The 24,407-nt window shown below is 55.2% G+C and overlaps 1 protein-coding gene across 2 annotated transcripts; it reads right to left on the bottom strand.

Moving 5' to 3' along the window:
* Positions 1-211: 211 nt before the first annotated feature.
* Positions 212-18,540, bottom strand: PTPRH (protein tyrosine phosphatase receptor type H). Of its 2 annotated transcripts, XM_058706447.1 has the most exons (17): positions 18,311-18,461; positions 16,084-16,117; positions 15,600-15,866; positions 12,494-12,748; positions 11,066-11,335; positions 9,832-10,131; positions 9,230-9,496; positions 7,346-7,424; positions 7,169-7,216; positions 4,195-4,285; positions 3,728-3,818; positions 3,368-3,444; positions 3,140-3,274; positions 2,767-2,889; positions 2,390-2,550; positions 895-1,030; positions 212-787 (listed from the first exon to the last, which is right to left on the bottom strand). In XM_058706447.1, exons 1-17 carry the CDS (start codon positions 18,359-18,361, stop codon positions 677-679), a joined length of 2,496 nt encoding a protein of 831 aa, XP_058562430.1. In that variant the 5' UTR covers positions 18,362-18,461; the 3' UTR covers positions 212-676. The 2 variants fall into 2 exon arrangements, with proteins under 2 accessions (XP_058562430.1, XP_058562429.1); XM_058706446.1 differs by lacking the exon at positions 16,084-16,117 and having other exon boundaries at positions 18,311-18,540.
* Positions 18,541-24,407: the final 5,867 nt, after the last annotated feature.

Genomic DNA, 24,407 nt, shown 5'->3' with positions numbered 1-24,407 from the left:
TCAGGAACCGGACAGACGCTGGAACACAGTGTGGACCTCCAGCCCTCTCTAAGAGACTCAACCATCCAAACACATTTTTTTTCGGGTGCAAAATTATGGGTCTCGCTTCTTCCCTAGGACATTTACCTCAGTGCTTAAACATCAGGAATCCAGCCCCACTCCCACCCCAATATTATTTCCAGACCCAGAAATCCACTATAGCAAGCATCCCTGGGGGAGAATAGTGATTTAATAAATTATGGGATAGAAGAAAAAGATATGTACACGCAGTGGGATGCAGGGAAATCTCAGATCCTAGAAGACAGATTTGGTTTCTGGAATAAAAAATGGGATGGATCCTGTCTGCCTTTGCACCAGGGGTAGCTAGAGTTCCAGACGCGAATTTCTTCCTTCCCCAGAATCCAGCAGCCTAGGCCTCCAGCCTCCTCCTCTCTCGAAGAACTAGGAAAGCCTAGCTCCCTTCCCTCCTCCTCCAAGGGACCAGGAATCCAGGATACCCACTCCCACCTGCCCTCTGTCCTCCAGGGAAACAGTTTAGACACCCAGGCCTCCCCTCCTCCGGCAAGACTCAGGTGTCTGGGACCCCAGCCCTCTGCTCTCCCAGGGCTCCAGGAATCTGAGCTCAAGTGGAGATCCAGAGTCTGAGTCTCCACTGGGGTCTCAAGTCTCTTGTGGCTTAGACATGCTCATACAGCGGGTTCTCGTACGAAGCCCCTTTCTCTGCTGGGGCTAGGGGTGACTGCTGGAGACCCCGCAGGATGCACTGGTGCAGGAACACGTACTGGGCCTGGGGAGGAGCACGGGGTAGGGGGTGAGGGGTGCCCTTCTGAGCCTGGGCCTGCTTTCCCCCCAGGCCCCACCCCCACCCCCCTGTGCCCTTGGGAACCCCATCACCTCAGTCTGTAGCATGAGAGGCCTGCTCTCCCTCATCTTCCGCACGTAGCTGAAGGCTCCCACAAAACGCTCATGCTCCAGCTGCCGCAGCAGGACATCCAGGGCAATGAAGGTGCCTGTGCGGCCCACGCCAGCACTAGGCAGGAACAAGAAGGGGTCAGGTCACAGGAAGGGGGAGTCTTGGCTGATTGGAGGGATCTATTTTTGGAGCATCCGGGATCAGAGTATATTATTCAGCAAGATAGCATTCTGGGGGGATACGTGTAAGTGGTAAAAGCCACTGTGTGTGACTCTGCCTGGAGCTCCTTCTGTCTGCCCGGCCCTGCCTCCAATGCCCTACGCGCCCTTGTCACTTTTCCCAAGCCTGAGAAGTAGGAGCTAACAGCACGCCCATTTTACAGATGGAGAAATGGAGGCTGAGCACAGTGAGGTCGCTTGTCTGTCCCAGGTCACTCTGGAGTTCACACACAAGAAAAAGGAACTCCCAAGCTGACCATTCAAAAATATTTTTTAAACATAAACCCATTTTAAAGTAAACAGTTCAGTGCCATTTAGTATATTCGCGATGTTGTGTGACCACCACATCTAATTAGTTCCCAGACACTTTCGTCCCCCCAGAAGGAGACCCTGTACCCGCTAAGCAGTCACTCCCCACTCTCCATTCTCCCCAGCCCCTGGTGACCATCACTCTGGCTCTGTGGGCTTACCCATTCTGGACATCTCCCATAAACGGGATCCTACTACATGTGACCTGTCATGTCTGTCTCATTTCACTCAGCACCGTGTTATCAAGGTTCTTCCACATGGTGAAATGAACCAGTGCTTCGATCCTTTTTCCGGTTCAAATCAATCATCTTAACCATTACGCAGGAGTCCCTTCTGTGCTTGGGGGAGGGGATGACCCTCTGCTGGGGACACCTCCAGGGGGTGCTATCCTGGGACAGGGCGGGTGTTAGGACACGGTTCAGCAGAGAATGTAAGGGTGCCACCACAGGCATCAGCTTGACCCCTTACGCCCTGAACCCAAGACGTACGCCTTCTGACTGGGTTTCCCCAGCGCTGGAATGGGGAGGAAACCCTTCTGGTCATGAGGTTGCCCTGAGGACCAGCAAGACTGTGACTGTGGAGTTTCCATCACGTCACTGGCGGTACGTGCTCCCTGAATGCGACTGTCACTGTAACCAGAGATTCCATTTCAGAGGCTGTCGGCCACTCTGGAGCAAGCCCCTTTTCGTCCCCCCCCCCCCCCATAACCTCCTCTACAGTCTTCAGTATCGACGACAGGAGAGTGATGGGCAGGATGAGGTTCCCGGCGTGCACTGGAGGTGTTTCAAATGTTTCTCAAAACCTTTGACTGTTTCTCTCTCCTGCCCCTCACCCCTTCCTCCCTTCTCTCCAGCAACGGATTCCCCTCCTCCTCTCTTCCATCTCCTGTAGAAGGTTCTGGTTCCTGAAACCGGCAGGGGCCGTTCTCTTAGAGCCAGTGGGTCCTCACCTGCAGTGCACAATGGGGGGGCCTCCCTCCACGGTCTGGTCCAGCCACTGCCGGACCATCTTCCGGAAGGCCAGCAAGGGGTCTGGGGAGTGGGGGACGCCGTGGTCTGGCCAGGTCATGTAGTGGAACTGACGTACACGTAGTGTCTTCTGCTCTTGGATCTAGAGAGAGGGAGGGGAGGCTGGGGAGGGAGCGCTCAGCACCCCAGGGTGGGCTGGTTTCTGACTGGTGGGGGGCATCCCTGGGCACACTGTGGTCCCTTGAGACAGTGACGGAAGTCTAGGCTTCAGGAGGGGTTCTGAGGAGTCGACTGCCCAGATAGTTCTGGGGGAGGGAGCGAGGGTCGGGGTGGGGCTGGCAGGGTGGAGCAGACTTACGTGCCGGACCCTCAGGTCTCGTACTGTCCAGTTCTCCAGCACCTTCTCACCCTCCAGGGCTACTTGTAGGTGCCCATATGTGCATGGCTGGGTGTCTAGAGGCCAGTAGTACTCACACTTCACCTGGGGGACGACTGAGAGGTCAGAGAACCTGTCCTGATGCCCATCTACACCGGGGCTCTTGTACTCAGTGCCTGGTGATGACGCAAGACCTACAGGCAGCCAGGTGTAGATTCATCCCTCCAGCCAGGAGGACCCCTCCTTCTCAAGGCCACTGGGTTATATGGACCAATGGATGGGCTGAGGGTACTGGAGGAGGTTGGGGTCACATGGGAGGTCAAGGCTCAACACCTAGACCTTGCGGATCCCTCACCCGGCCGGACTCCACACAGTTGGTCAGCATGACCAGGGTGCGGCTCTGCTGCTCCCACACCAGGCGCCAGAAGTCAGCCACCGTCTGGGGCAGGGGGCCCTGGGCTGCAATGAACTCGCGGGGGCCCCAGAGACCCTGATGGGAGGTAACAGGCAAGTCACAACCCCCTCCAGTCCTTCTCTGCTCAGCTTTGCTCAACGCCCTCCCGGTTCGCAGCCACAACCTTACAGGTATGAAGCTGGCGTTGATGTAGTCGGAGCCTGGTTCCTCCTGGTGGGGCTTCAGGGACACCCGGGACCAGTCGTCTAGAGGAAGAGGCCAGCATTAGTGAAGCAGAGACAGGCGTGGGAGACCCAGGAAGGTATGGAGACAAGACTGAGACCCAGGGACAGAGGTCACGCTGAGGGCACACAGGCTCTGGGAGCCCTAAGAAGGGTGGATTGACCTCAGCAGGGAGGAATGGGCCGGGTGCCCCCCTCACAGGGGGTAAGAGCTTTGTGTCCCATAGGGAGTAAGGGAAGGGGCCAGGGATGGGGTATTGACAAAGTCACGGCCAGGGGTAAAGTCAGCAGAGGCCTTAAGACTCACAGGGTAGCACATTTCGGTAACGGTTCTTGGCACTGTTTTCGAGAGCTGAGGCCACCATTTGTGACTGTTTGGTGCCCTCCAGAGCCAATCGCTGCGGGCAGAGGCAGAGAGAGAGGGGGCGAGCATGGACACTGGAGTCTCTCCATCTTCCCCGGAGGACAACCCCGTTCAGCACCGCCCCACTCACCCCTGCGCCCCGGAATTCTGTAGCACCCACAGAAACGTGTACCATCACCCCGCAGGGCATTGGGGAGGCTTGGGAGACAGTGGGGACCAGAGAGATAGGCGACAGAAGACACCACACGGGGAAACCAACGTGTTTCTTTAGGGCTGACCCGAGGGCCCGTAACGGTGTCACAGGCGAAAACATAATTGTGCCTGAATTTTTTTGCATAAGCAAAGAAAGGTGTGGCAAGGTCTGGGGTGGGCACGTGGGGCTCAGCTCAGCCCCTCGCTTGTCACCACACCTGGTACTCCATTGCGAAGCCGCCATTGGCATCCCTCTCGTTCTTCCTCACGTGGGCAGCAAAGTCTTGTGCCGGGATGTTCTCCAGGAGGCTGTGGGAAAAGGGCAGAGTTTAACTTCCCTTGGCCATGTGATCTTGGGATAAAAGAAAGGGCTTTTTTTTTTTTTAAGTTTATTTTTATCTATTTTGACAGGCAGAGAGCAAGCGGGGGAGGGGCAGAGAGAGAGAGACAGAAGCCCAAGCAGGCTCTGAGCTGTCAGCAGAGTCCGCCGTGGGGCTGGAACTCACAAACCGTGAGATCATGACCTGAGCTGAAGTCACTGAGCCACCCAGACACCCCTGGGCCTTTTTTTTGGGGGGGGGGTCGCTCTTTATTTCTTTTGACCCCCTTCTCCCAACTCAACTACCCTCCACCCTCTGCCTCGGGCAACCAATATCTGTTCTCAGGATCTATCAATTCAGTGTTTTAAATTTTTTTCAAATATGGGGCACTTGGGTAGCTCAGTCAGTTAAGCATCAGACTTAACTTCGTCAGACTTGATTTCGACTCAGGTCATGATCTCCCAGTTCAGGAGATCGAGCCCCGCTGACAGTACAGAGCCTGCTTGGGATTCTCTCTCTCACCCCTCTCTCTCTGCCCCTGCCCTGCTCACTCTCTCTGTGTGTCTCTTTCAAAATAAATAAATAAACATTAAAAAAAAAAAAAAGGCAGGACATTGGGACACAGGCCACATCATGGGTGAACCTGGGGAACGTTATGCTAGCTCAGATAAGCCAGTTACAGAAGGACCAATACTGTGTGAATCCACTTCTGTGAGGTCCCTAGAGGAGTCAAATCCACAGAGACAGAGAGTAGACCGGGCGGGGCACCAGGGGCTGATGGAGGCGGAGGGGGGATCCTGTTCAATGGGGACAGAGTTTGGGTTTTGCAAGATGAAAAAGTTCTGGAGACAGACGGTGGGGACAGCTGCACAACAGTGGGAATGTGGGGGTGCCTGGGTAGCTCCGTCATTTCAGCGTGAGCTCGTGAGTTTGAGCCCCGCGTCGGGCTCTGGGCTGACGGCTCAGAGCCTGGAGCCTGCTTCCGATTCTGTGTCTCCCTCTCTCTCTGCCCCTCCCCTGCTGGCTGTCTCTCTCTCAAAAATAAATAAACATTAAAATTTTTTTTTTTTTTTAATTCTTTGACCTCACGCAGCTCCAGCTCCTTCTCGCTCGTCCTCTTGTAAGACAGCTTTATAAACACGGTCTTGACCCAGTTCGGAGGCCGGGGGCTAGAGGCCAGTCCGGCCCCCTTCTTGAGCAGTGGTCAAGCCCACACACCCACCACCTCGTGCATGTGGCTCTCACACGCTGAGCCACTATGCACCTGCCCTCAGCCCTCAGGGCCGGGTGCCTGACAACCAGAGGCAGCCCTTACACCCCAGAGCTCGCCCAAATCATTGCACTGGCCTCGAGCTACCCATTCCTTCCCATGGAAACCATAACTAAGGCTCTTGCCCACCATTGTCCCCACCTCCCTTGCCTCCCGACTGAGCCTGTGTGACTTACTGAGGACTCCCCTCTTGGGATCTGTTGCCTTTATCACACCTAAGCAACAACAAAGCCTGTTAACACAGCCCGTGCACGTTTAAACTGCTCACACACACCAGTTTTCTCTGCTTCTTTTCTCCACATCACCAATGCCTGGTGTCTGCAGCACCACTCCACAGGGGAGTGACCCCTTTCCCCAAAGTCCCCCTATCCTATCTGCCTCCTTATCTCCAATTCTTTTTTTTTTAATTTTTTTGATGTTTATTTATTTTTGAGAGAGAGAGACAGAGCGTGAGTGGGGGAGGAGCAGAGTGAGAGGGAGACACAGAATCGGAAGCAGGCTCCAGGCTCCGAGCTGTCAGCACAGAGTCCGACGCGGGGCTCGAACCCTCGAACTGGGAGATCATGACCTGAGCCCAAGTCGGACGGACGCTCAACCGACTGAGGCACCCAGGTGCTCCTCCTTATCTCCAATTCTAAGGGTCTCCTCTCAGTCCATCCTTGGAGGGATGGCTCAGCAGCATTTAGTTCTGCTCCTGTCTTCTTCCTGGACCCGCTTCCCCTACGTGACACTCTGGTGCCACTCTGCTCAGTCGCCAAGATACCCAACATTCTCTAAAGGCTCCCAGCATGCTCCTGCCCCAGGGCCTTTGCACCTGCTGGTCCCTCTTCCTGGAATGCCATTTCCCAAGATGTGCACATGAGTCTGTGCACAAATACTTCCTCTTAGTCATCTTTTTGGTATGGCTTTACCTGGACAATTTTCTCCAATTTTCTCTAATTTTAACACCCTATCTTAAATATTCTTCTACCTTTTCTGGGGCGCCTGGGTGGCTCAGGAGGTTAAGTGTCCAACTCTTGCTTTCAGCTCAGGTCACGATCTCACGGTTGGGAGACGGAACCCCACGTTGGGCTCTGTGCTGGGCATGAAACCTGCTTAAGATTCTCTCTCTCACTCTCACTCTCTCGCTCTCTCTGCCCCTCCCCCGCCTGCACTCTCTCTCAAAACCAAAAGGAAAAAATAATAAAACAAAATAGGCTTCTACCTTTTCTATCGCCGCTTCTTGCTCTACTGCCTCCTGTATCACAACCTCTATTATGTTGTTTATTAATGATTTTTTGTGCTCGAATGTAAGCTTCACGAAGGCAGGAATCTTTGTTTCTCTCACGGTGTCCTCTGTGCCTAGAACAGTGCCTGACACATGATACACGTGCTGAGTGAATCTTTTGTTGGATGAACATAATCCCAGAGCTGGAGTTGGCTCCAGGGCCCCTGGCCCAGGCTGGAGGGGGGTGATGAAAGGCTTGCGATCCTTGGGGCAGAGAGCATTGCGTGTCGGGGTGCGCTGAGCCCCCCCGGTGACCTATCCGGTGACCAGCAAGCACCCCTCGATTTGACCTGACACTGCTTCTTCCAGATACTTCTCTAACACTTTCTGCTTACCTGGAGCCCAGAACCTTGGGTGCCGGTTTCCTCTGGCTCTTCTTGTGCCTGGGAAAGAGACATTGGAACAGAAGGCTTGGGGGGGGGGGGGGTCAGGCCGGAACAGGGATCCTCACCCTCTCCCTGCCACCCCGTCCCCACCCGAAGATGGTCAGTCAGCCCTGTGACGAGTCCCACCTCTTCTTCAGGAAGAAAATCAGCAGGCCCACCAGGATGAGAAACAGGACCACACCGACAATGGCTCCAGCGACGACCCCTGGGTTAGGAAGTACGGGGACCGTTGGAGTTGGCCTCTTCCACCGGCAACCTGTCTCTCCTACCTCTGTCCTCACCCAGACTGTGACCAGAGGGCTGACAGGGCAGATGCGAGGGCAGAGAAAGGGGAGGAGAAAGCCTCTGGATAGAGCCCCACCTCCCACCCAACTTTCCCGAGGAGCCTGGTCCAAAGGTATCATTTGCTCAGGTAACCTGGCTGCCAGAGTGCCTCTTCCCCTCCTTGGCCCAGATTAATGATTCTCGGCGTGGGCGATTCTGTCACCGATGTCTGGGGACATTCTGGGTTGGCACCATGGGAGTGGTGTCGCACTGGCATCCAGCAGGCGGGGGTCAGGGGCACTGCTCAACATCCTACAATGTACAGGACGGCCCCCACAGCAAAGAACGATCCATCCCCAAATGTCAGTAGGGTCAAGATTGAGAAACCACATTGACGGCATTGATGCCTCCCGCCAGAACAGAGGTTCGTGTTCTCAGAGGTTCTGTTTGCTAGCAGAAGGGCACCCCTGCAGTGGTGGTGCCCACGGTCTTGGCCCCAGGCTCTAATGGGCACAGATCCCTCAGGGTCTGTCCTTAGACACCTGGTCTTGGAGCAGACTCCAGCCCACAGCCTGCCTCCATCAGCTGTCGTGGCCCCAGGATGCAGCTTCCCAACAGCCCTGGTTACGAGGACCTGTCAACAGGCTCTAGAAGGGTCTCACACAGCCCATTCCCCTAATGGACCTGGTCCCCATGAATTGGACACGGGCATCTTTCCTCTCCCTTCCAGAGACCCTCTTTGCTGCTAAGCAAGAGACGTTCCTAGGCAGCAGGAACCAGAGAAGCCCAGTTGGGCATCTACTCATCATCGCTCCAACCTGCCATCTCAGAGACGCAATCTTATAAGAGGTCCTGATTCATAGAAGGTGACAGATGGGGCCCAGTGAAGCTTATGGCCACCATCAAAGGTATATGATCAGAGTTTTACTAAGTATGAGGCCCAAACCTCTCCCAAATACGCCACCGATGAGTGGAAAATGGTGCAGTCGTGTTGGGGAAAAAAAGTTTGGCACTTCTCCAGAAGATAAACACAGAGTTAAGTACTTGATCCCACAACTCCACTCCTGGAGATATACCCAAGAGAAAGAAAGTTCCTTTCTGCACAGGAATGGGTACATGAATGTCCATAGCACCATTACTCGTAATAGCCAAAGAGTGGAGACCACCCAATGGACCCATCCACAGACGAACGGATAAACGAAATGTGGTCTCTGCGTACGGTGGAATATTATTTAACAATAAAAAGCAATGAAGCACCGATACGTGCTACAACATTGATGGACCTTAGAAACGGTACAGCAGGTGAGAGAAGCTTGCCACCAAAGACTGATGATATACATCACAGAAGGATGATGATATTTTTAGGAGACGTCCAAAACAAGCAAATCTACAGAGACAGAAGATAAATTTGAGATTACCGAGGCCAGGCTGGTGGGGAAGTGAGGGAATTAGGGGCTGATGGTGTAAGGAGGTGATTTTTCTTTAGTGAGTAATGAAAATAGTGTAAGAGTGATGGGTTGGCCAAGTCCTGTGGGTGTAGTGAAGCCATTAGCTGTACACTGTCAGTGGGTGAATTGTATGGTATGTGAATTATATCTCAAGAGAGCAGTTTTGAAGAAAGCTGCAAAGAAAGCAAACAGGGAAACACAAAGGACCCCTTGTGTAGGTAAGGCTCCTTCACAACAGAGCCCGATGGGATCTAGAGAGCCTTTCACCATAGCTCTGTCCCCGTGAGGATCTGCTCACCTGCATTCTCCGTGTGGCAGGTCACAGGGGCAGACGGGGCCCTCATTCCATCCCAGATGGTGGTGACGGTGGCTGGGTAAGACTGAGCTGGCTGGAGATCCCACACAGACACGCCCCTCCCACAGGACGATCCATTCTGGCAGTCCCGCTGTCCACCCACCTGCAACTCAAAGGCCTCGTAGCCTCCCACGGGGCAGGACCAGGTCAAGATGACCCCGTGGCCCCCAGAGGTGCTGATGCAGGAGGTGATGGTGACTGGGCTCGGGGCTAGGTGGAGGGGACAGGAGGAGTCAGTAGGAGCCATACAGGGTACCTTTCCATCTACCCCCACTTCCCACCGCTGGTGCCAATTCTCTGAGAACTAGCACATCCTTTCCCTCCCAAAACCAAAACACCTCTCTTCAGCTCTCATTTTCTGTCCTCCCCCAATGGACACGCAACAGATCCCTTTGGACTACCACTCCCATGAGCACTTGGGCTCTCTGTATCACTGCAGCTTAGCAAGGCATGACCCCATGGCCTGATGGGATTTGGAGTCCACTCTTCCCATTGCCCCCGGACCCCACCTCAGCTCCCACCAGGTAGAAGGGGGCCCATGTCACCTGTGGATGCAAGGAGGCTCTGCGCATAACTGGTCACGTTGTTCCTGTCTGCCCACACCCTGAAGGTGTACAGAGTCCCGGGTTCCAGGGTCTGCACCTCATACCAACTGTCATTGGTCCTGCCTGTGTGGTTGGTCTGATGTCCCTGGGGGTCTTGCTGTCCCTGGGGATGTCCCCCAGGGGTCCACTGGACCCAGTACGTGTAGAGCTGAGAGTGAGGGTCTGTGGGGACCTTCCACCGCAGGATGATTGAGTTGTTCGTCTGGTTTTCCTTGTGTAGATCCATGACTGTGTTGGGAGCTGAGGAGGGAGGACAGGAGGTCAAGGGGGCGGGTGTATCCTCAAGGACCCTCCCGTCTGAGCCTGCCCACCTCCCCTGACCCCTCAGTCACCAGACGAGTCCACTTGCTAAGAAGAGTGAACCGCAGAAAAGAGGCCAGGTGGGGACCAGGATCACCGGGGCCCTCTCTGTCCTGAGTCTATCGCCCTGGGTCCTACGCATCACCTTTTTCAGGTGAGCAGACCGAGGCAGTGTCCTTCCTTACTTCCGGGCCCTTCTTTCTTTCTTTTTTTTTTTTAAATTTTTTTTTTTTAACGTTTCATTTATTTTTGAGACAGAGCATGAACGGGGCAGGGGCAGAGAGAGAGGGAGACACAGAATCAGAAGCAGGCTCCAGGCTCTGAGCCATGAGGCCAGAGCCCGACGCGGGGCTTGAACTCACGGACCGCGAGATCGTGACCTGAGCTGAAGTCGGACGCTTAACCGACTGAGCCACCCAGGCGCCCCCGGGCCCTTCTTTCTTGACGGAGCTGTTGTCTTTAGTCTTCTTAGCCCAAATAGCCGAAGACTAAACAGTTCCAGGCTTCATGCATACACAGTGAACCTAGTTCCTGGGGGTAATTTTGGCTCCTGTCACACTTGGAACCCTTCACATATAGGCTGAGAGCTGGGTTGCTTGGGGTTCAGCTAGTATACTGGGATGAGCTGTGCCCTTCTGTCTTCTGGCTTTGTTGGTTCCTGAGGGGTGGTGCTGGATGGTCAGGGGCTCTCTTCATCCCCAAAGACAGACCTCGCAATTAGAAAGTTCTGGCTGCAGAGGACGGACTCTTCCTAGAAGGCAGACTTACAAGCTCAAGGTTCTGTGAGGCTAGATGGGGTCACCAAGTCTCCCCAACCCTCTCTCTCTCCCATTCCAATAGTACTGGCTCTGTCTAGAACTAGCGCGAGTCTCACCAGTGGCTCCAGTGAGTGTCTGGTTGTCACTGCTGACCTCATTCCTCTCTGCCCAGACGGTGACGATGTACAAGCTCCCAGCTTCCAGTTCTGTTAGTATGATCCCGGTATCTGTGGTGTTCCGGATGCTAATGGCGCTGGTGCTCTCCTTGACCCATGAGACCCCGTAGGTGTAGAGAGGATGATCTGGGTCCTGGGGAGCTGTCCAGCTCAAGGTGATGGAGCTGTTGGTCTGCTTCTGCACACTGAGGCTCATCACTGCGTTGGGGACTGGCAGAAGGAACAGAGGGTCAGAATATCCTCTCCCTGGTCCACGAGAATCCAAAACACACGGACGGACCTCCTCCTGGGGCAGCCAGCCTTGTTAAAGAGCATTTCTAGACATGGAACCTGGGGGGTAGGGACGGGACACCTGCAGTCTTATGCTCAGCCGCAGACTCCCAGACAGGCCCGTCCCCAGAAAAGGCCACCTCTCTCCTGTGGACTCAGGATTTGGGCACGGCTCGGCAAGACTGTAAAGACGGTGGCTGCATCCCAGAACCCAAAGGTGGTGCTCTCTTTGCTGGTTCTTCAGCTCTCACCAAAAGAGAGAGTGGGCATTGATGTTTGTCATCGGGGGGCTTACTGGGGTTCTTGTCTGGAACCAGCACAGAATTCATTCTTTTCTGCCCACACAGAGAGAATTTATACAAGGTCCCAGTTTCGGGTCCCTCTACCGTGAAACTGAAGTTTTGGATAAGTGTTGGGTCTCAATTCTGTCTCCCTCTCCAGTTCACTGGACCCAATAAGTGTAGTCCCAAAGGCCAGGGCCCAGGGGGCACCTTCCAATCTGACTGATGGAGTTGGTGGCCTGAGCTTCCATTCTCAAGACCGTGATACAGTTGGGAACCAGGAGAAGAAGAGTCGGAGGGTCAGAGTGTCCACATTCCATGGTACTTAATGTCCCCACAGTTGAGGCAACGTGCCTGTGCTCCCTACACAGTCCTGGTGGCTAAGGAGAGACACCCCCTAGTCTTAATGTCTGTATTCTAGAGGGTCCCAGACCCTGACTGATCCCAGCTCAGAACCTGTGATGTTCTTTCTTCAACTCCTGGTCAACGTGACCCAAACAGATGCTCAAAAATAAATAAACGTTTTTTTTATTTATTTTTATTTAAAAAAAATTTTTTTTGTAACGTTTATTTATTTTTGAGACAGAGAGAGACAGAGCATGAACGGGGGAGGGGCAGAGAGAGGGAGACACAGAATCTGAAACAGGCTCCAGGCTCTGAGCTGTCAGCACAGAGCCCGACGCAGGGCTCGAACTCACGGACCGCGAGATCACGACCTGAGCGAAGTCGGCCGCTCAACGGACTGAGCCACCCAGGTGCCCCTAAATAAACGTGTTTTAAAGGGGAGAGAGAGAGAACTGCAGCAGGTGGCACTCACCTGTGGTGGCGTTGCAAACTGTCGCGGAGCTGACGACTCCATTTTTCTCTGCCCACACGGCAAATCCATACAAGGACCCGGGTTGCAGTCCGCCCACCACGAAGCTGGTGGTGGTTGTGTTCTGCGTCTCACTCCCAGTCCACTGGATCCAGTAGACGTAGTTCTGAAAGTCAGGGTCATCTGGCTCCTCCCAGGTCAGGGTGACGGAGCTGGTGGTCTGAGCCTCTACCTTCAAGTTCCTGACGGGATAGGGGTCTGAAAAATTAGGGAAAGGGGTCCGGTGTCAGCAAGGGAGCTAGATCAGGGGTACAGTCAGTGGACATTGTTAGCCCTCAAAGTCTCCAGTCCTGCCTCGACTACTGGTCCCAGGAGAGGTAAGGCGTGTGGTCTAGACCAGCAGTTGTCCAACTTCAGTGTGCGTACATAACACTGGGGATCTCGTTAAGATTCGGGTTCTCGTTCAGTGGGTCTGAGATGAGACCCAGACTCTGCATCTTCAGCCGGTTCTCGGCACACGCCGGCAGTGCCCACCCATGGACCAGAGTTTGAGTAGCAAGGGTCTAGACCAGCAGTTTCCAACAGAACTGCTGCAAAGATGGAAATGCTCTCCCAAGGCCCAGTATAAGAGACGCTATCGCAGGGGGATACGGAGGGGGACTGGGACCCCCTCATCTGAGCTCTTGAGCACATAAAACATGAAACTGGATTTTCCATTTTAGTGAACTGAATTTTAAATAGCCCCACGGGGGGCGCCTGGGTGGCTCAGTCCGTTGAGCGGCCAACTTCAGCTCAGGTCACGATCTCGCGGTCCGTGAGTTCGAGCCCCGCGTCGGGCTCTGTGCTGACGGCTCGGAGCCTGGAGCCTGTTTTAGATTCTGTGTCTCCCTCTCTCTCTGCCCCTCCCCTGTTCATGCTCTGTCTCTCTCTGTCTCAAAAATAAATAAACATTAAAAAAAAAAATTAAATAGCCCCACGGGGGTGACCGGGGGAGGGGCTCTAGGCCAGAGCGGCTCTAGAGCGAGGAAACTGTCCACGTCAGGATGATGGAGCTGACAATCGGAGTTTGCATCGTCAAGACCAGACATGGTGGGGCGCCTGGGTGGCGCAGTCGGTTAAGCGTCCGACTTCAGCCAGGTCACGATCTCGCGGTCCGTGAGTTCGAGCCCCGCGTCGGGCTCTGGGCTGATGGCTCGGAGCCTGGAGCCTGTTTCCGATTCTGTGTCTCCCTCTCTCTCTGCCCCTCCCCCGTTCATGCTCTGTCTCTCTCTGTCCCAAAAATAAATAAAAAATGTTGAAAAAAAAAAAAATTTATAAAAAAAAAAAAAAAAAAAAAAAAAAAAGACCAGACATGGTTGAGAACCAGGAGAAGAGTCAGAGGGTCAGGGCGTCCACGTTCCATGGTGCACACAGGGAGGCCAGATTTGTCGGCAATCCTATGGGTTCTCAACCATCTCCTACCACCCTCCTCAAGCAGAACAAAAGGGAACGAAACAGGGGGCGGGACCTGAGGAACCTTCGAGGGTCTTCCTGGAGCCAGGAACTTTGTTCTTCTCTGCCCAAACAGAAAGTTCACATGAGGACAGTGACTGAAGTCCTGCCCCACTCCCCACTTTGTAACTGGTGATGGTCCTGTTTTGGGTCTCACTTTTGTCACTGTCTCCATGCCACTGGACCCAGTCAGCAGGAGCATCTCTGAGGCTCTGGGTCCTTGGGGACCTCCCGGTGCAGGGTGATAGAGCTGTTGGTCCAAGTCTCCCCCCTCAGGTTTCTCACAGGGCTGGGGGGCTGAAAGCTGGGACTGTGCGGTGTCGGGAGGGGTCCTAAGCTCTGTGTGACCGCTGAGCCCTTGCAGTGCACCTGCTCCTGCTCCAACAATGTGCTATCGGTGCAAAATACACACTGTGCTTTGAGGAGCGGGTATGAAGTTAAGAAAATATCTTGGGGCGCCCGGGGGGCTCAGTCGGTTGAGCGTCCGACTTCGGCTCAGGTCATGATCTCACAGTTCTTGAGTTCAAGCCCTGCATCGGACTGTGTGCTGACAGCTCAGAGCCTGGAGCCTGCTTCCGATTCTGTATCTCCCTCTCTCTCTGCCCCTCCTCAACTTGTTCTGTCTCTCTCTCTCTCTCTCTCTCTCTCCCAAGAAATAAACATTTAAAAAATGTAAACTATCTTCTGGTTCTTATATATGTCGATTACATTTCAAAATGATAATATTTGGGGGCATGTGGCTGACTCAGTCAGTAGAGCACGCGACTCTTGATCTCAGGGGTGTGGGTTCGAGCCCCAGGTTGCTCGTGGAGGCTGCTTTTGAAAATGGATAAGCCTGGGTGACTCAGTCAGTTAAGCATCTGACTCTTGATTTTGGCTCAGGTCATGATCTCATGGTTCGTGGGCTCGAGCCTCATGTTGACCTCTGTACTGACAGTGGGGAGGCTTCTTGGGATTCTCTTTCTCTCTCTCTGCCCCTCCCCCACTTGCTCGCACATGTGCTCTCTCTCTCTCTCAAAATAATTAAATAAACTTTAAAAAATGATAATATTTTGGATCTATTGAGCGAAATAAATTCTCACTTTATAATTGATTTCACGTTTCATTTTACTATTTTCAAATTTCTTTGTCTTTTTAAGTAATCTCTACACCTCATGTGGGGCTCAAACCCACAACCTGGAGATCAAGAGTCACATGCTCTTGATCTGAGCCAGCCAGGCACCCATCTTTTTACTTATTTTTAAAGTGGTTGACATTGGGGCACCTGGGTGGCTCGGTCGGTTAAGCGTCCGGCTTCCGCTCAGGTCGTGATCTCGCGGTTCGGTTCGTGAGTGGGAGCCTGGCTTTGGGCTCTGTGCTGACAGCTCAGAGCCTGGAGCTGCTTCGGATTCTGTGTCTCCCTCTCTCTCTGCCCCTCTCTTGCTCATGCTCTGTCTCTCTCTCTCTCTCTTTCAATAAACAAACAAACAAACATTAAAGTGGTTGATCGAAAACTTAAATTTACACATTTGCTTCCGTTCAATTTCTCTTGGGCAACAGAACCTGCCATGTCCTTGTCGCTGCCGGCCACCTTTTGGGAAAAGCAGAAGTCAAGAACATGGCCATGACTGCCTCTCACCTGTGCTGGTTTGCAGAGTCTGCTTGGAGCTGTTGGTCTCATCCTGCTGCACCCACACGGAAGACTCATGCAGAGACCTGGGCCCAAGTCGGTCCACCGTGAAACTGGTGTCGGTCGTGCGTGCGGCCTCAGTTCCGCCATCCCGTCCGGTCCACAGGCCCCAGGGGGTGTGGTGCCTCCGGTCCAGGCCACGGGGCGTCTGCCACTGCAGGGTGATGGAGCTGGGGGTCCGGGCCTCTGCAGTCAGGTTCTTGCCGGGGCTGGGGGCTGAGGATCAGGAAGGAGGGCCCGGTGTGAGCACAGGAGGTCAGTACTGGGCCTTCCACGACGCCCAGCGCTTGCCTGAGTCCAGAAAGGACCGTTTCCTTGAGTGCCGGCCATGGATCACCGTGCCCTCCGTGAGACCACCTCCCCACACCAGAGCTCACACGGGTTTGGGTGCAACCTCTCCGTGTGGGCGGTAGACTCAGCAGGGGTCACTCACCAGCCGCCCTGGCCCCTGTCCAGCTGCACAGGCCCTGGGAGAACACAGAGGGGAGAGTCAGACTCTGAGCCTCGTCTCCCTTGACCCAGGGGAGACTGTAGGGCTGGTGGCAGGGGGGAGGGGGGAGGAGGAATCTGGCCAGCCACCCTCCTGTCCTCTGCCCTAACCCAAGTCACTGGGGCCTGAGGGAGAGGAGGGACACAGCCAGCTGTCTCCCCCCCCCCCCCGAAGGCTCTGCTCTAACAAAGGTCACTGCAACATCCATCTGTCTTTTCTTGGTGTGTGTGTGCTGCAGCCGGGAGTGTGGCAGGGGCGGGGCTCCAGGGACCCAGGAGTTAGGGTTGGCTCCACTGATAAGGCCAGAGGATAATGGTTACACATTCAGAAAAATATGGCTCCGGAAGACGAGGGGCAGGAAGTTAATCAGCAAAGTGATAATGGGGGAAGATACTGAGGTTGGGGACCAGGAGCCAGACACCTGGTCTGAGGGAGGAGGGGGCTGGGGGCCAGGACTCCTGGGTCTGAGGGAGGAGGGGGCTGGGGGCCCAGACTCTGGGTCTGAGGGAGGAGGGGGCTGGGGGCCCAGACTCTGGGTCTGAGGGAGGAGGGACTGGGGTTAGGACTCCTAGGTCTGAGGGAGGAGGGGGCTGGGGGCCCAGACTCTGGGTCTGAGGGAGGAGGGACTGGGGTCAAGACTCCTGGGTCTGAGGGAGGAGGGGGCTGGGGCCAGGACACCTGGATCTGAGAGAGGAGGGGGCTGGGGGTCTGGACTCCAGGGTCTGAGGGAGGAGGGGCTGGAGTCTGGACTCCTGGGTCTGAGAGAGGAGGGGCTGGAGTCTGGACTCCTGGGTCTGAGGGAGGAGGGCACTGGGAGCCTGGACCTCTGGGTCTGAGGGAGGAGGGGGCTGGGGGCAGAACTCCAGGATCTGAGGGAGGAGTGGGCTGGGGGCAGGACTCCTGGGTCTGAGGGAGGAGGCCTGGGGCCGGACTCCTGGGTCTGAGGGAGGAGGGCCTGGGGCCGGGACTCCTGGGTCTGAGGGAGGAGAGGCTGGGGTCTGGACTCCTGGGTCTGAGGGAGGAGGCCTGGGGCCTGGACTCCTGGGTCTGAGGGAGGAGGGCCTGGGGCCGGGACTCCTGGGTCTGAGGGAGGAGAGGCTGGGGTCTGGATTCCTGGGTCTGAGGGAGGAGGCCTGGGGCCTGGACTCCTGGGTCTGAGGGAGGAGGGCCTGGGGCTGGGACCCCTGGGTCTGAGGGAGGAGGGGCTGGGGACAAGGACTCCTGGGTCTGAGGGAGGAGGGGGCCAGGAGCCTGCACTCCTGGGTCTGAGGGAGGAGGGGCTGGAGTCTGGACTCCTGGGTCTGAGGGAGGAGGGCACTGGGAGCCTGGACCCCAGGGTCTGAGGGAGGAGGGGGTGGGGGGCCTGATTCCTGGGTCTGAGGGAGGATGGTCTGGAGTCTGGACTCCTGGGTCTGAGGGAGAAGGGCACTGGGAGCCTGGACCTCTGGGTCTGAGGGAGGAGGGGCTGGGGGCAGAACTCCAGGATCTGAGGGAGGAGGGGGCTGGGGGCAGAACTCCAGGATCTGAGGGAGGAGGGGGCTGGGAGCAGGACTCCTAGGTCTGAGGGAGGAGGCCTGAGGCCGGGACTCCTGGGTCTGAGGGAGGAGGGGCTGGGGGCAGAACTCCAGGATCTGAGGGAGGAGGGGGCTAGGAGCAGGACTCCTAGGTCTGAGGGAGGATGGTCTGGAGTCTGGACTCCTGGGTCTGAGGGAGGAGGTCACTGGGAGCCTGGACCTCTGGGTCTGAGGGAGGAGGGGCTGGGGGCCAGGACTCCTGGGTCTGAGGGAGGAGGGGCTGGGGGCAGAACTCCAGGATCTGAGGGAGGAGGGGGCTGGGGGCAGAACTCCAGGATCTGAGGGAGGAGGGGGCTGGGAGCAGGACTCCTAGGTCTGAGGGAGGAGGCCTGAGGCCGGGACTCCTGGGTCTGAGGGAGGAGGGGCTGGGGCTGGGACCCCTGGGTCTGAGGGAGGAGGGTCTGGGGCCTGGACTCCTGGGTCTTTGAAGGCACGCCTGAGTCTTGCCAGAAAGCACAGTTCACTCTCACAGTGGACGGCAGTATCTAAGAGCCCAGGTGTGAGGCTCACTGACAAGCCGGAAGCCTGCTTCCTTCTCTGGGAAGCTCCTACTCCCTCAGGACCCCAGCTCCCCACCCCCGTCTGGGAGCACTCACCAACAGCACCAGGCTCCCCCAGGCCCCGAGGCTCCCTCCGGTCCCCATCATGTCTCCAGACACTGCCGAGGGACCCAGGTGTCCCAGACCTGACCTTCCACCTGCTGGACTTTAAACGCGAGAATTTCCCCTTTCTGAGTCTCATGGTGGTGAAGCCATGGGCCAGGGTGGGAAGGGAGGAGGAGGAAGTGGAGGCTCCGGGCCCCGCCCCACCCCTCAGCCCTGGTCCTCACCTCTGCGCACTCCTGCGCTCTGGCCCCGCCTCTCCGGCCGTGGGGTCTCCCCTCCCGCATCCCCTCACACTGCCCCACCCAAATCGCCTGGGTCAGGGCCCGCTTCCCCGCCAGCGCCGCTGCGGCCTCCATGAATGCACAGAGCAGGTCCCGAATGGTCAGGCCGGAGACAGGCCTGGGAAAGAGACAGCTCCAGCTCCATCTGTCAAGGGGCAGAGGAGGCTGGGTCCAAAGCCCTGTCCTGTGGTGGGCTCTCTGCATTGACTCAGGCCCCGTCACCTCTCCCTGCCTCCACAGCACAGCGGCCCTCACGGTGTGAGCCCTGTTCATTATCACTCCTGCCTGCCTATCGCATATGACATGGCATATGGGCCCCCCGCCCTCCCCCCCAACCAGCCAGGTGCACCCTCCTCCTGTCCTCCAACCATCTCCCTCCTCCCCTTCCCTGGGGATGCAGTCAGAGATGGACCACACTGGGTTGGACGGGGTCAGGACCCTGTGCTATTTCCGTCACAGGCCAAACTGTTAGTATTTGCTTATTTGCCTCGCCCGCCCCGTTTGACCTTGACCAAGTGGCTTAGACTCGCAGTGACTCAGATTCCCCAGCTGTAAAAACATGAATACAACTGCTTATCGATATACTGTGGGTAAGAAATGACTGCGTACATATAAAATCTTAGAATGATGGCCGGCCCTTTTAAAATGCTTGATAAATCATAGCCACATTTATTTATTTGTAATGGTTGTTCGTTTATTTATTTTGAGGGAGTGCAAGTGAGCAGGGGAGGGGCAGAGACGAAAATCCCAAGGAGGCTCCACACTGTCAGTGCAGAGCCCGACACAGGGCCTGAACCCACAAACCGTGAGATTGTGACCTGAGCCAAGATGGAGTTGGATGCTTAACCAACTGAGCCACCCAGGCGCCCCGATTTTTGGGTCATCCCTAAGACCTCCAGAGTCCAGAAGAGCTTTTCAGGGCATTTTTGTTGACTTACTGATTCTGTTCATTCCTACTACCAACCACCTGTGTGACCTTACCAGCCTCCTCCAGAGCGAAGGACCCGAGAGCAAGAACAACACAGAAGTCACACTATCCTTGATGACCTTGCCTCAGAAGGCACACACCATCATTTTCAGCACATCCTCCTCAGGATGCCGGTCAGCCCCTTTCATGTGGGAGCGGACCGCACAAGAATGTGGAAGCCGGAAGCATGGACCCCTGGGGCCATCTTGGATGCAGGCAGCGACCCCATCATGTGCACACATAGTAACGCGTTGGCCGTTTTTACCACTTTCTGTAACATGAATCCCCGTTTGTCAAGCACATGGGATAAAGTGGCAAGCAGGGAGAGGCAGTTACCACTTTACTGCTGGCTCTGAGAGCATCTCGGTGCTTCGACACCATCCCTGCCCCAGAGGAGGAAGAGGGGGCTCAATGCCCCAGGCATTTCATCAGCCTGTTTCTTTCAGGATGAGTCTTCTGTCCAAGGTGTCCCCAGGGTACCCAGGGCATTTGCACCTACCCTATTTCTAAAGACAATGATCTTGACAGTGGGGTTCAGCTACCCATTCATTCCAGGTACCTGTCTCCATGGGGCTCTGCTCACCTGCATTCTCCCTGTGGCAGGTCAGAGGCAGACGGGGCCCTTATTCCATCCCAGACGGTCATGACCATGGCCCGGTAGGACTGAGCTGGCCAGAGATCCCACATGGACAGGCTCCTCCCACAGGCAGATCTGTCCTGGGGGGTCTAGCCAATCTTCTTCTTCCCAAAACCAAAATACCTCTTCAGCTCTCATTTTCTGGCCTCCCCCAATGGACACGCAACAGATCCCTTCGGACTACCACTCCCATGAGCCCTTGGGCTCTCTGTATCACTGCAGCTTAGCAAAGCATGACCCCATGGCCTGATGGGATTTGGAGTCCACTCTTCCCATTGCCCCCGGACCCCACCTCAGCTCCCACCAGGTAGAAGGGGGCCCATCTCACCTGTGGATGCAAGGAGGCTCTGTGCATAACCGGCCACTTGTTCCTGTCTGCCCACATGCTGAAAGTGTACAGAGTCCCGGGTTCCAGGGTCTGCACCTCATACCAACTGTCACTGGTCCTGCCTGTGTGGCTGACGTGATGTCCCTGGGGATCTTGCTGTCCCTGGAGATGTCCTCCAGGGTTTCACTGGACCCAGTACATGTAGAGCGGAGAGTGGGGGACTGTGGGGACCTTTCACCACAGTTCCCTTGTGCAAATTCGTGACCGTGTTGGGAGCAGGCAAGTGGGGGTGCGGTTCCTGGAAACATCTCCCTCACCTGCTCTCTGCCCCAGAGCACCTGTAGGTATCCTTACTCGGTGAAGGGGTACGTGTCTCAGCCTCCCAGGCCCCCTTCCTCCAGTGGAGCGTCCATGATGTTGGGTCTCCCACCTGTCACATCCTCCTAGCCCAGGGGACCCAGTAGGTGGAGGGTGAATGGAGTCTTTGGGGTGAGGCCAAAGTCCGGAGCTGGCTGAGTCTGAAGACCAGAAACTTGGACGTGGATACTTTAGGGTATGTCTTGTCTTCTAAAGCTCTCTCAGAGGTAGATTGGGAATGTGTGGTGATTGCCCAACCCTGTTGCTAAGGAGGGACACCCCCTAGCAACAGGGCTCCATCCCTTGAGCTCAAATGAACTGTCCAGATCCTCGAAAAGAGGCCCAGAGCAGCCCCTTCCTACCAGCCCAGAAGGGCCAAATCCCGAACAGTTGTGTGTCTCACCTGTGGGCAGGTCAAAGACTTGGGTATCACCACAGACTCCACTCCTTCTCTCCTGGATGGTGAAGGCGTACCAGGCCCTCCTTTCCAGTCCCCCCACCATGACCCATGTCCCTGAGATGTTCAGGATCTCACTGGCGAAACCTGGCTCACAGCACTGGACCCCGTAGGTGTAGGGTGGATGGTCAGGGCCCAGAGGAGCTGTCCACATCAGGATGACAGAGCTCATGGTGTGGTCCTGTGTCCCCCGGTCTGTCACTGGATTGGGCACTAAGAGATGGGACATGGTCAGCATTTCCAAATCCCTGAGTACCTGCACCACACCGGGACAGACTTGGGTGCTGAGGACGTTGTTCTCTAGAACGAGGGCCCAGAAGCTAGAAGCCTAGGATGGGATGTCAGTCTGGGGCCCTCCGCCCCTGATCTGTGAGTCAGGAGGCCCCACGGACATCATTTCCTGTTCTCCTTGTCAGAGCCAGATGACCACATCTCACCTGTGGACACACTGCCTACGTGTCTCAACAAGGTCATGGGAGTGTCGGCTCCCACAGTACTCTGCTAGAGCACTGTCTTTACTAACTACCTCCTACTGTTGCCTCAAAGCTGGAAGTGGTCTTTGCTAATCCTCAACTCGGTGACTGTTGTGAGTCGAATTGTGTTGTGTCCCTCAAAAAGACATGTCCACATCCTAACCCCTGGTGCCTGTGAATGGGACCTTATTTGGAAGTAGGGTTTTTGCAGACGTAACCAAGGTAAGATGAGTTTGCACGGATTACGATGAGCCCTAAATGCAATGACTGGTGTCCTTAGAAGGAGAGAGAAATTTGGACACAAACAGCAAGAATATACCCTGGGAGGCTGGAGGCGGAGATCGGCGTGATGTGTCTTCAGACCAAGGAAAGCCGAAGGTCACCAGCTAGAAGAGGCAAGAAAAGATTCTTGAGGCTCCAAACAGAGTGTGACCAACACCTCGATTTCAGAATTCCAGCTTCCAGAACTGTTGCTTCAAGCTCTCCGTTGGTGGCACTTTCTTATGCCAGCCCCAGGCAACAAATGCAACGACCTTACTTTTACTCTTTGGTAGCGTCATCCCTAGGGAGGGTCATTTGTCACCTGTAGACGTGCAGAGGGTCTCCCTGGAGCTGCTCACTCTGTCCTGTTCACACGAAGAATTCATGCAAATTTGGGGTTCAAGTGCATCCACAACAAGCCAGGGTCTCTGAGGTGCTGTGAGCACCACCTGGGATGCTCTCCTTAGACAAGTGGATCCCATAGAAGTATATCTGAGGGCCTGGACCCTCAGAGACCTCCCTTCTCGGGGTGATGGAGCTGGAGTCTGAGCCTCCACCCTTAGGCTTCTGACTGGGATGGAGCCTGCAAAGGGGAAGATAGGCCTGTTAGGAGAAGGCATCAGACAGTCCCCTGCTCCTTCATCCACCCCAAGCTCATCCACAAATCCCAGAAAGCACAGTTCCCATCAGTTCTGCAAGGACCTCCCCTGAGTCGTCCGGAAGGAACCCCCAGGGGGCTCAAGGGCGTGGTAGTCCAAGCTCTTCTGTCAAGAGTGTGTGTGGAGGGGTGAGGGGTCATCAGTGAGGTTTGGGGACAACTCACCACCAACCACATGGACGTACACAGAATAGTCCACATTTTGCTTATTCATTCACGCGCTGACGGACACGTGGGCGGCTCTCGCCTCTCAGATATTGTGAACAACACCGCTTTGAACCTGGGTGTGCAAATATCCCTTCGAGACCCCGCTTTCAATTTTTTCGGGCATAGATCCAGAAGCGGGATTGCTCGATCGTATGGTAACTCTACGTTCAATTATTTTAGGAACCGCCATGCTGTCTCCCACGGTGGCTGAAGCATTCTACATTCGCACCCACGGTGCCTGGGGTATCTCCCATGCTCACCAACACTTCTGAGTTTCTTCTTTGGTGGTTGCCATCCTAACGGGTGTGAGGTGGTCTTGATTTGCATTTCCTTAGCGACCAGTGATATGAAGCATCTTTTCACGTGTGGCTCATTCACTTTTTCTCTCTGTTATTATCAACACATTTCTCTGACAGCGTAGGTCTAGCTTCTGTATACTTAACATGAGCAAGCCTCCTGTACGTGATCTGTTCCCCTTTCTGCCACCACCTCCTCACCCCTGCGAAGACCCATGTGCCCTGCTCAATCTTTCTGACTCTGCACAGGAAGCTGCCCGCCGTGCGAACGCCCTCCTCACCCTGCCTGAACTCTGACCCTCACGATGAACCACCACCGGGGACGCCTGCACTGCTCAGTCCCGCCAAATGACTTCAGGACTGAAATGTCTCAAGAGGGAAGGAAGAGGGACAGGAAGAAGAAGAAGGAAGAAAAATATCTTTGGTGGGGTGTTTTGTTGATGAACAAAGTTCTAAATTGTTTTTTAAACATTTTATTTTGAAATTATTAGAGACTCCCAGGAAGTTGCAAAAAATAGTACAAAAGGTCCTGTGTGAACTTTGTCCCACTTTCCCCAGTGGTAACATCTTACACACACATAATTCAATATCGCAAGCAGGAAACTGGGGGGCCTGGGTGGCTCAGTTGCTTAAGCGTCCGACTCTTGATTTCGGCTCAGGGTGATGATCTCACGGTTTATGATTTCCAGCCCTGAGTTGGGCTCTGTGCTAACAACTTGGGACTCTCTCTCTCTCAAAATAAATAAATAAAACATGGGGAAAAAAGTAATTTCTAAAAAATAAAAAGCAGCCTGCCAGGTCGGCGAACACCTGGAAGTGTGGAGAGAAGGCACGGAACCCCCACGTCCTTTCCGCGTACCTGGCATCTCTCCCATGAGCCATATCCCTTTGGCCCCAAATCTGTGATCTGGTAAGTGAAATGCTTTCCTGAGTTCTGGGAGCTGCTCTATTGAGCACGCTAATCAAACCCAGGGAGGGGGTCTCAGGAACCTCTGATCTATATAGCAGATGGTCAGAAGCCCAAGTGGACCGCCTGGATCCGAATCGGCCTCCGGGGGGGGGGGGGGGGGGGGGCGGGGCTTTCTCGTGGGGCCTGGCCCTCGACTCTGGGCTGTGACTGTCTCCAGGTAGCCAGCATCAGAATGGACTTGAACTGTGGGACTCCA

This window comes from Neofelis nebulosa, chromosome 17 (assembly GCF_028018385.1).
Source record: "Neofelis nebulosa isolate mNeoNeb1 chromosome 17, mNeoNeb1.pri, whole genome shotgun sequence".
Classification (NCBI taxonomy): domain Eukaryota; kingdom Metazoa; phylum Chordata; class Mammalia; order Carnivora; family Felidae; genus Neofelis; species Neofelis nebulosa.
The sequence above is the reverse complement of the archived record's forward strand: the minus strand, read 5'-3'. Positions and strand labels throughout refer to the sequence as shown.